This window comes from Cynara cardunculus (genome assembly GCF_001531365.2).
Source record: "Cynara cardunculus var. scolymus isolate 2C chromosome LG 2, CcrdV1, whole genome shotgun sequence".
Taxonomy (NCBI): Eukaryota; Viridiplantae; Streptophyta; class Magnoliopsida; order Asterales; family Asteraceae; genus Cynara; species Cynara cardunculus.
In genome coordinates this window covers 67,658,574-67,671,104 of record NC_037529.1, presented here as the reverse complement: position 1 = coordinate 67,671,104, position 12,531 = coordinate 67,658,574, and the positions used below count along the sequence as shown (strand labels likewise).

Below are 12,531 nucleotides of genomic sequence, written 5' to 3'. Positions count from 1 at the left end.
CGTAAGACCAATTTTCAACCCTTGGATTATATCTACAATCTGAACATTCATAATCACAAAATTGTCATGAGACTTCTCAATAATCACAAAATTGTTACCGTGCAACTTTAAACCATTAGATCATTATCAATAAACATAAATTGGTCTTGCGGGTTTCACGAAAAACCTTTGGTCTCACGTGAACCCAACCATATATATATATATATATATATAGGGTTGGTTCATTTGAGACTAAACTGTTTTCGTAAAACCACTTTTTTACACTTGAAACTTCATAACAAAACTTTGTGAAAGTAGCAAAAAATTGAACCTTCATAGCAAAACACTATGAAGGTAAACTTCACAGTGTTTTGCTGTGAAGTTTCAAATGTAAAAAAATGGTTTTACGGGCCTCATAAAAACAAGTTGGTCCCACATGATCCAAAGTCTATATATATATATATATATATGTATATGTATATGTATATAATGCTTATGCCTTCCAAGTATGATTTGATTGCAAACAATGTTCATAATGATAAACCTTTTACTCATGGTTATTGTTATTATCAACTTGGTTGGCTTCAAACTTGCTTGAAAAATGATGGGTCAAACATAAAAAGCTCAAACGACAAATAAAAACATAGCAAAAAAGAAAAAGGTGTTTCAAAACATGTTTGAATTACGTTTTTTAGTCTCAAAATCCTGTAGGCCCTTTTGGGCCTACCGAGGGCACATGGACGGACCCAACGAATAAGATAAAGCACATGCCACTGTTTTATTAAAATTTAAGGTTGTGAAAGATGTCATCATATTACAATGTTGGGTGTCACCGTCACCATATATATTTTGAAACTATAATGATAACATAACTTTGTCTTGACAGATCAATGGTTTGCATGGATTTTCTCCCCTTTCAGGTGTGGATCCGTCATTTTTTAGTTTTTAGCTATTAATTTCATATTTGTTATGTTTCTAAAAAAATTGCAACAAAAGACTCGAACACAAAACCTCACATACAAAAGATAAGAAATTAACCAACAGAGCATTGATGATTTTTTAGATTTATCCATAATCTTGTTTCTTATAGTCAAATGGTGCCACCATTTGAAAATTTTCTAGGTCCGAGTCTATGAGGGCGTGCTCCTCATTCCAAGCTTCGAATTAACGTATCATGGGCCTGAAAGCAAAGACCCATAGAAAAACGTTTTAGCACGACATCCTCTGCTGGCCCGGTCATGAACCTCCAGGAACCCGATCCTCGCCTAGGCCCGCATCAAGATACGTATTAAGTGACAAAAAAATCCCTGTAAAATGTTATGACACCATAAGAGACCAAGGCTGCAAGGCTTTTTTTTGGTAAAACTCCTACAATCTTTCAGCCCAATTTTACAAAGAGATGAGGTGACTTTATCTGAATACAATATAGGTCGTGGGTTCAATCCCAAACCCTAGCTAGCCTCAACCGTTGAGTAAACCAGAAAATGTCCCCTCATATTGATGTCAGATCGGTTGAAGTTGCTCGTAATCAACTTTTTGACAAAAAAATATATCAAGAAATATATATTTTTTGTGGATCCACAAAAAAACTTGTAAAATAAATCATGTAGTCTTTGTTCTTTTCTTTTCTCCGATGGAACAACTCGCCGGACCGCCACCGGAAGAGGTGGTTGACTATAAGAAATTGGTGGTTGCATTGTAGGACATTATTTGAAAAACCGTCGTATAAAAAATATACTTCTCAAAAGTGTCATATAAAATAGTAGTATAGTGCTTTTATATTAAAAATGTTATAAGAAACTTGTTAAGACGTTCAAAAGCGTTGTATAAATTTATTATAACATCTTTAGATGAAACATTGTTTGTTCATATAAACTTAAGTTTTATAAAGCGATCTACTGAAACATCTAAAAACCGTTGACGTTCTATAAACTCGATTATGTTGTAGTGAAACTTTGGAACAATTTGTACCCGTATAGCCTCCCTTGAAGGCGTAATTTTATGTCGGCTAAATTTAAACTATTTATTTCTTTACGTCTTTCTTTAAAAGCTCTTTTGCAGAGTAATTCAATAAGGTTTTACATATTCTCATATCTTCAAAGTTAAAAATCGCATTGGGAATCGCTCACTACAAAAATGAAGAGTATCAGCGAGAGAAAATTCCCTTGCAAAATCCGTCGCTAAAAGGGTCTCCCGTCGCTGATAGTCCGTCGGTCAAAAACTCGCGATGGATTTGCGATGGTTACTTTCAGCGACGGATCAGCGAGGGAATTGGTTTTTGGTCTTTCTCTCGCTGAAAATTTCTTGCTGATTTTCGTCACTGATACCTTCTTTTCTAGTAAGGTCCGGTTGATTTCGAGTACCCGATTAATGTTAAGTTTCGTATCATAACAAAAAATGTAACAGCCTATAATTCGTAACAATTAACGCTTAAGAATTTGGTGGTCGTTGAAACGAAATGTGTCGACATAATTAAGTACGATGGACCGATCGAGGGTTCCCTTTCACGGTATAGTATAGGGAAGATGTAACATTTATTAGAAGTTACTTGTGCTGATCAAAATGCCACAGTGTTATTGAACAAGGGGTAGGTTAAATTTTCAAAACGACATTCAAGTCTTATAAATGCTTTGCAACACCCAAATACACACATATATACATATATAGAGTTTGTTAAATGATGAGAGTTCATTTATTGTGATTTGAATATTTATGGAAGATGAATATGATTCATTAATTATGATGGATACTTTATATCAGGAAACAATAAAAACTTTTATGAAATCACATATTAATCAAATGAAATGGACGTTTGAGATTGGATTGTATTGGTTGCACAAATGTCAAAGGTTGTATAATAACCAACATCTATATATATATATATATATATATATATATATATATATAAAATAAAACAAGACACTACTGTTTATTTATACGTATAAAAGGTTCATTTAATTTGTTCACCCGATACCATTAATTAGCTACGGCAGTTTTGGGTGGCAGAATTATATTGTCGCCGGCTTAACTATCTATGGTGTGGTGATGACGTATGCATATATACAGATACATGAAACATTATGTGAAAAAGAGACTTAAAACTGAAAAGTGTAAGAAGAGATCTGTACCGTTGATCACCTTTAATTTCAAACCCATCCATGAATCATGTTTAATAAGGGATTTATCTTATGCATCTCATCGTGCATTCAAAAGTGAAGATTCCTTCTTACATTTCTCATCTTAACTTTCATTCTCACCGGAATCCAACCGTATATATATATATAGGGTCATGTTCAGAAGAAAAACCATAAAAATATAAAAAACCGATGAACACCCGGTAACTGTAACCGTTCATCTGGACAGTACGCACATGTACATACAAGTAATTTCTAAGCAATTCGTCCGGTATACACATGTGCATAACATGCACCATAAAAAAAAACCAAAAAACAATTTCAATTACTTGTATACACTTGTAGATAGTCTCCAAATGATGAACGATTACAAAAGTGTTTCTCAGTTTTTTTTTGGGTTTTCATCGAATCTCTCTCTCTCTATATATATAATATAATATAATTAAGAGAAGAAGATGATCATGGATAGGTTTTAAGAGTGGCACCACAGAAAGTGCAAAGAATAGCCTTGTAAGATCTCCGGTGAAATGGGATATGACAGAATCTGGTTTTGGTTATGATTTCAGCCACACTTGCTCCTCGCCGGCATCTCGAACACGATCCCGCCACCGGCTTCGTTCTCTTCACCTTACGTTTTTGATCCACCAAAAAGCAAAACACCACCATATATCTATATATATATATCTATCTATATATATATATGTATATATGTATGTATATATAGAGAGAAGGGGGGGGGGGGATGTTAGGAGTTGGTTTTGAAGGATGTGTGAGTGAAGGTGGGCTTAGTTATGATGTTGGCAACAATGGTGTTTATATATGGTATTTTAGGAGCAATGGAACCTAAACATAAAAGTATGTTTGTGTTCAAATTGCAAAATGCATCCAATCTAATGAAGTTCGGTCAGTTATTTAAATCAATTTTTTATTATAATTTAATTTAAATATAATAACGAATTAACTTATTTGTTATTTAATTATATAATTTTTTATAAATATAGTAATTAAGTATTCTGTTAAAATTATATGATTATCTTAATTATATGTTAAATTTTTTATATTTAAAATGAGATGTTTATCTGCAGTTAGTTACACGAATTCAAACATGAAACTTTAATAAATTGTACTTATGCAAAATCTACTTGTAATATTGAATTTTAAGTAATATGCATCAACAAACAACACTTTATGCATAAAAATTGGTTTTTAAAACAAAAAAGCACGAGGACCAAAAATGTAGTTTTCTCTAAAAGTTGTTATTTAACCCTTCGTTACTAGAAGTCAAATTCTCTTCCCACCAAAAACCCAACATCTTCCCTACCATCGACAAGGTTGAATGTTTGTTTACCTTTGTGCATCATTTCATATCCTTTTTACACGTCATCAAGTAACATGATCATGTTACGTTGTACTTTACTCCTTCGAGAGCTTTCATTGCATGAAAACGACCAAATCAATAAGAAGATGTAATTATTTAGAAAATAAAAGTCGTCGTCTTTTTAGTTATGTTTAAAAAATATCTGTAATTTTTGTACTGTTAAATCAATTAATAATGAGAAAACAGTAATAAGTGATCAAAATAACTTTTGTATACGGTCAAGATTAAATCTTAGGACTCAAATTATTGTCCTACCTTGGTATACGGTCAGGAGTTTACAAGCAACGATGATGAAACCAAAACAATCATCTTTTGTTGTTTTACATTCTTGATACAACACTACCAATCAACTGTGACTGTTACCAATTAAATTGATACGGTTGATATACTTGTTGGTTGATTTGACTTGTACAAATTTGTCACCTTAATTAAAATGCAATGCTAGCAAGTGTTTTTTACCCTGTAAGCTATAATCGAATAAGAGTTTTATTCAGGGGCGGATGCGTTGCTTCTTGGTAGGGGTCGAAGGCCCCCAATAAAACCGACCAAAAATGTCCAAAAAAGCTATAATTTTTTAGTGAAATTTTTTATTGGCCCCCAACAAGAAGAAGGCAAGAACCCCAACCTGATATTCTGATCATTTTTTCTTAATATGTCCATTTGTAGCATATAGTGATGGCCAAATTGGCCCGGCCTGGCCTGGGACCGCTGGAGGACCAGGACCGGTTATGGGATCGAAAACCGGGACCGGTTGGGGTTTTTGGCAGTTTCGTGGGACCGGTTATGGACCGGACTGGCCTGGTCCAATAATTAAAATAATTTAATAAATAGATTTATTTTTAAATAATGTATTTTTTTAAGACAATGTAATTTTAATTATATTAAAATGTATTTTTAAAGTGTATTTGAGTGACCCAATTACAGATAAATTGCTACATATAATTTTATTTAATAGAATAAAATCTTACCTGTAAGTAAATGTTAGTATCAAATCTTATCGATAGACAATCATTACTTAGGGGCTGTCTACCAAACACTTACTCGGTAAATGTTTATCAGTAAAATTTAACACTATCATTTACTTACCGGGTAAGATTTTAGTCCACTAAAACAGTATCGTATGCAACAATTTACCCGGTAAACATTAAAAGTCATCGCCCTCACTTACCAAATAAGACTTTTGGTCATTATCTTGCTTTTACCGGATAAGAATTTTGGTCCTGCCATATTCATCCGATAAGATAATGGAACTTAGTGTTCAAAGTACCCGAGTAAGCTTTTGGTAATCTGCATCCGGTTTGGTAAAACCCCCGGTGATGGAAAAGAGAGACGATTGAAACGGAAGAAAAACGCGCAAACCGCCTAAGAAATCCCTACTATTCTTTGTTCTCTTTTCATAAGAGATGATAATTCAAATCGATGATCCATCCTGCTATCCCTAACTAACACATCAGAAAATCTTGCACGCCGCCTACATCTCCGGCTGTACCGCCGATCAGAAAAATGTTAAAACGTCAACATGATCGATCGGTGTGGTGGGTATCAGAAGAAATGTCGATCACCATTTGGGTTTAATTAACCCAATAACCTTTTTGAAAATCAAACACTCATGGAGGCTAATATTGATGCTAACAAGTATGCTAAAGAATTAGAAGTGGGTGTTAGAGTTGTTCAACTGGTATGTTGTCTGTGTCAGAAGGTTCAAAAGGGTTCGATTGGTCCGAACCCTGATCAGGTCATTTCAAAAGACGATGATTCACCTGTTACTGTTGCCGGTACGCCCATCGTCTTTTTGCTTCTTATTCCTCTTCTAATGAAATTTAGGGCTTCTTGTTCTCTTGTATGATTTATCGCATTGTTTATACACACACACACACACACACATATATATATATATATATTAAGATTGATTGTTTGTGTCTTAATCAAAAATACATCATCAAATTGACCTTTGTTTTTTATAACATGATTGTTTAAAGAGCAGGTAATTTGGCGATTTGGTTCATGAGATGTATACCCTTTCAGGAATAAACCAGTAATCAAATAGTTCATCAGTACCAGATGATCCATCTCATCGTTTTTATATTACCCCAAAACCTAATTTAGATTGAACTTCAAGAAATTTGATTGTGGTAATGGGTGATGATGGAGTAGGGCAGCATTAGAGATATCCTATGTAGAGGGAGGTTTTGGGGAAAACCCCAAAAAAATGAAAAACTGAGGATCACACAGGTAACAATTTATCTGGGTGGTATTAGTATGTACATGTGCCTACAAGTAATTGAAGCTATTTTTTTGGTTTTTATGCATGCGCACATGTGCATACCAGACAAAGTGCTTATAAATTATTTGTATGCACATTCGCATACCTTTAAGATAAACGGTTACCATGGTGTTTCTCAGTTTTTCATTTTTTTTGCAGTTTTACCATGAACCTAACCCATGTAATCTTAGTGTTCCACAAGAAGATTTATGAATTCTGCAGATGAAAAATGTTTGTAAGGGGGGTGTTTGGTTGGGTAATCAGGGTGGGGAATGGAAATAGAAATGGAAATGGAAATGGAAATCATTGATGGTGTTTGGTTTGATGCTATGGTATGAGCCATTACCATATACCGAGTAATGAAAAATACCTGAACAAATTGGGGGGAATTACATTCTCACTCTCATTTCCGTTCCTTGAAATGAACCACGTGTTCCGGTTTTTTCCGTATGCAGGCTTAGGTAACCAAACAGATCCAGGAAATCCCACTTGAAAGTAGGGTCCGCCCGCCCCCGCTCGGGGGGGGGGGGGGGGGTTACGCAGGCTTGACCTCTATTCAAAAGAGTAGAACGGTTGTTTCCATGAAGACCCTTGGCATGTGCGATAGTGTGAGCAAACAGGCAGCAAAAGTAGATATTAGCATATAGGCTTGGGTATCCATAATATTTGATTTGTTAAAAAAATGGGTTTATATAGCTTTGCTCTTACAAGCAACGACCGTCCATGGATGACCTGTTGAAATGTGTTTATCTCAGCATGTTCAGGTTTGGCTTTTATAGGCTCAGTAGCTTGAAAGAAATTGTCATGGTCTAGCCGATTCATGTCTGATTAGGGGGCTGCTTGGTTGGATTTTTATCAAATCCTGTATGAATAAAGTTGTTAGTGTGGATTAATAATCTGTCTGTATAGATGAGGAAGGTTTTTGTTTGGGAGGGTTTTTTTATTCAAGAAGATCTGGTTTGGAAAAGAACTTGGCTTTCTGCATAAAGCTCCCCCTAAAAGCTGAATAAGCTATTCTATATTATTAAGCCATTACCAAGCAATCATATATAGCTGACCGAATAAGCTGCGAGTCCCATTAAGCTCATTAAGCTGCTGACCGAATAGGTGCTATTTAGCTGATTCACATAAAAAACCGCTCTACTGTTTGGGATTGAGGACAGGTGTACATCCCACCTCCCGGACTCCACCTCTAGGTGGGATATACTGGCCTTATTTGGTTTGTAAGACACTATTTTGCTTACAAAAGGTTTCAAGTACTTTTTTTTATGTGTGGCTGAATTGCTGAGAATTAGCACCTCTTTTATTTCCATGTTCATTCAGATGCAATATGTTACTTTATATTTACAAACAGATTGGAGTGTACAAGCAACGGTTAGCTGGATGTTATCCGAATTATTTGGTAGAGAAAATGTCTCGATTGTTGCTGAAGAAGACACGCTAACACTCTCCGATGCCAATGCCACAAGTTTACTAGCATCTGTGGTTGCAACCGTGAACGAAAGTTTGGCTATGGCACCCAGGTTCGGTCTTAAAAGTCCAGCCACCCCCCTTGGGGCTTCAGAAGTTCTTGATGCCATAAGCCGATGCAATTCAACAGGGGGTCCAGTGGGACGGCATTGGGTCCTTGACCCAGTTGATGGAACTTTAGGGTTTGTACGTGGAGACCAGTATGCCGTGGCTCTGGCTTTGATTGAAAACGGGCAGGTTATGATTGGAGTTCTTGGGTGCCCAAATTATTCGAGTAAAAAGAAATTGGTAAACAATTCAAGCGTCTCGAAATTATCGTCGGATTTGTGGCAAGAAGGGTGTGTTATGTACACAAGAAAAGGTAGCGGCCAAGCTTGGATGCAGCCGTTGGTTCATAGTGACGGGATCTTGGAGTGGCCTAATTCGGCTAGCATTATACGGGTTTCTTCCATTGATAACCCTGCAATGGCTACATTTTGTGAACCGGTGGAGAGAGCCAACTCGAACCATTCTTACACTGCTGGACTCGCATACAGTTTAGGGCTTAGGTGAGTTCGAGCTCAAATTCCTACTTTCTTGATTCTGTTTGTTAGCAGCTTAATGAGCTTAATAGGATTCACAACTTATTCGGTCAGCTATACATGACCGTTTGGTAGTGGGTTAATGATATAGCGAGTGGCTTGTTTCGTAAGCTTCCAACGAGGAGCTTTTTGCAGAGAGCCAAGTTTTTTTTACAAACCTGCCCTCCCAATTAAAAGAACATGCTTCTTCTCTCCTGAAAAAACTCTCCCAAACAAAAACGTTCCCAGTCTATTCAGACACATTAATTCACACAAATAACTTTAGCTATACATGACTTAATGGAAAACCAACCTAACAGCCCCTTATTTTCTTGAATTTCTTCCCCTTTTTACATAAAGATCCGTTCTTTTTTCGTTTCATTATTGCAGAAAGCAGCCTTTGCGTGTGTATAGCATGGTGAAATACGCAGCGATAGCTCGTGGGGATGCGGAGATATACATGAAGTTTGCTAAAGCTGGGTACAAGGAGAAGATATGGGATCATGCTGCTGGTGTGGTGATTGTGGAGGAGGCTGGCGGGGTTGTGACGGATGCTGGTGGTCGGCCGCTGGATTTCTCGAGAGGGGTGTATCTCGAAGGTGTCGATAGGGGGATCGTTGCGTGTTCCGGGGTGAATTTGCATGACAAAATTGTTGGGGCTGTTTATGCAAGCTGGGATTCCTCTCACCTATGAAACTAATCTGACATGGAAATCATAAGTTGCAGGCTCTGTTTCAAGATTCACTATTGATGGTTCACAAAATCAAACCAGTTGGTTTTTGTTAGTCTCATGTCGGTTAGACTTGGACCATTTTTCCCCTGTATATCTTGGAACCTTTGTCCTCTGTTCAAGGCCACTTTTGGAGAGTAATATGAGAATTCTACGTATCCTTACATGGTATCAGAGTCAGGTTATCACTCTAGTAGCTCGACACCCTTATTCTATAGGACTATTTTAAAAAGTAAGGGACCGATTACCAAATGCTTACTCGGGTAAGTAAATACCAAGTCATATTACCTTACCGGATGAAGATGGTAAGGACCAAAAATCTTATCCGGTAAAAACGAGACAAGAACCAAAAGTATTATCCGGTAAGTGAGATGATTGTTATTACGATGAGTGCTTACTAGGTAAATTATTGCATATGATACCGTTTTAGTGGAGTAAAATCTTACTCAGTAAGTAAATGATAGTGTTAAATTTTACCTGAAAACACTTACCGAATAATTGTTTGGTAAACGGCCCCTAATTCGGAGGTTTTGAGATATTCTTGCAATTTCTATCTTTTTTAAGTCAAACTCTTATAAAAATCGAAGACTTGTGGTTCTGGATTGGAAAAGTCAAATCTGGAGACCAGAAAAAGTCACATATTAGGTTCACAAAAATCGCATTAAATGATGGACTTTTTTAACACTAAATTACCAATACATATAGTACTGTATTGTAAATCAAAAATAAAATATTAATATAAATTTTTATTAAAACCCTGAATTTAAATGATTATCTACGATATATTATAAAACATTTGATAAAACCTATTTTTTTATGTATAAAATACTATTTATTAATATATATTAATTAAAATTCAAGATTAAAACTTATTAAAACTTCATGTTTGAATTTGTGTAACTAATTACAAATAAACATAATTAATTACATAATTGTTATATTTATAGAAATTATATTGTTAAACAAAAAATAAATTACTTTGCTATCAACCGTAAAATAAATTATAATAAAAAATTGAATTAGAAAATTTGTATAAAAACAGATAAGATTTTAAATAGTTATTTTGATATTAATATCGATATATTTTTTTTTTAAATTTTATAATATCTTCAAATTTTATTTTTATTCAAAACTAAAAACAATATCTTTCTCAAAATCATATAGTCATAAAAGAAAAAAAAATTGTTTCATAACGGTGTTATGATATAGTTTTTGAGACTGAAGCTTTGATTTAAATATTTAATGATATAGTTGGTAAAAATTACTCAGTGAAAAACCCGGGTTCAAGTCTCACCTTCTTTAAATTTTTACTTTTCAACTTTGGTATTATTTTTAGGCAAATTGCATGAAAAAGTAACGTATTTTAATTTGATTCATATTTTGAGTAATGTACTTTCAAAACTTCCATTTTGGTATCTTAGATGTAAAGTTTTAAATATTTAAGTATCCGGGTAACCAGTAAAGACTAATTTTAAATTAAAAAAAGACTAATTTTATATTAAAAAAAATTCATGTCACTAACCACGTCAGCAAATAATACCGAGTTGGATACCACATCAGCATGATAACTGGTTAACGCTTCAACCGGTTACCCAGATGCTTAAATATTTAAAACTTTACATCTTAGGTATGAAAATGAAAGTTTTAAAAGTACGTTACTTTTTGAGACAATTTACTCTTACTTTTATATCTTTTCAAAAATTTACGACAATTGTTTGTAAAAACAATATGGATAAGATAGCTATGAATATTAGGGGGGTAAATTGATAATTATCTTAAAGTCAAGGGGCTTAATTGATAATTCGTAACTCCCGGTTTAATATTTCAAAAGTTTTTTATTTACTTTTATTTTATTTTGTTTTATTTATGATGATGATTGACGATACTTAACACCTTAATTTGCGGGAACCTGCCGACGATAAGTCTCCCTGTTTGATGACTTGTTCCAAATTCTAGTGGATGATTTTTGTTTTTTAATAAAATATATTTTAAAATTAAAAAGAATTAAAGTCAATTATTAATAAATATATAAATGATTTTAAAAATAAAATCACATCATTAAATTGGAAGAAAATGTTTTCTTAAATTTATAACATAATTTAATTAAAATTAAAATTTAATAAACTCTTTTTATATATGTCTGATATGCATACAAACCATAAGAGCAAAAACGTAATTCATACTTTAGAAACATTAAATCGTAAACCGTAAACCATAAACATTTATTTATATCTATACTATATTATAAAACATTTGACAAAAACTCTTAGAAACCATTTTTATGCATGAAATACTGTTTATTGATGCATATTACTTAAAATTCAAGATTACAAGTAAATCATGTGTAAGTACAATTTATTAAAGCTTCATGTTTAAATTCGTGGAACTAACTGCAGATAAACATAATCAAATACAAGATTTATCTTGTTTTAAATATAAAAAATCTAAAATATAATTAAGATAATAATTGAGTTCTAACAAAATACTTAATTATTATCTTTATAAAAGATTATATTATTAAACCTAAATTAAGTTACTTTGTTACGTTAAATTAAATTATAAGAAAAATTTTAAATTAAAGAAAATACACAAAACAAGAACTTTTAAATAGTTAATTTGATACTAATATCGATATATTTTTTTTTTCAAAATTTTATAATATTTTTAAATATATATTTTATTTAAAAATAACATTATCACTTTCTCAAAACCACATAAAACCGTATTATAACGAAACATTAAAACCGAAATGTCTCGATGCATTGCACGAGTACCTTTCTAGTTATATTATAAAACATTTTAATAAAAACTCTTAAAAACCATTTTTGTGCATGAAATACTGTTTATTGATGCATATTACTTAAAATTCAAGTTTACAAGTAAATTGTGTATAAGTGCAATTTATTAAAACTTTATGTTTGAATATGTATAACTAATAACAATTATTCATAATCATAAGATAAACATCTCATTTTAAATATAAAAAAATCTAATATATAATTAGTATAATTATTCTA

General features: G+C 33.3%; 2 protein-coding genes across 2 annotated transcripts; one reads left to right on the top strand and one right to left on the bottom strand.

Moving 5' to 3' along the window:
• Nucleotides 1-3,572: 3,572 nt before the first annotated feature.
• On the bottom strand, nucleotides 3,573-3,779 carry LOC112506347. Its single transcript, XM_025110355.1, has one exon. It carries the CDS (start codon nucleotides 3,777-3,779, stop codon nucleotides 3,573-3,575), a length of 207 nt encoding a protein of 68 aa, XP_024966123.1.
• A 2,029-nt stretch (nucleotides 3,780-5,808) lies between these two features.
• Nucleotides 5,809-9,678, top strand: LOC112507438 (PAP-specific phosphatase HAL2-like). The gene is made up of 3 exons (XM_025112027.1): nucleotides 5,809-6,266; nucleotides 8,109-8,772; nucleotides 9,175-9,678. Exons 1-3 carry the CDS (start codon nucleotides 6,101-6,103, stop codon nucleotides 9,476-9,478), a joined length of 1,134 nt encoding a protein of 377 aa, XP_024967795.1. The 5' UTR covers nucleotides 5,809-6,100; the 3' UTR covers nucleotides 9,479-9,678.
• Nucleotides 9,679-12,531: the final 2,853 nt, after the last annotated feature.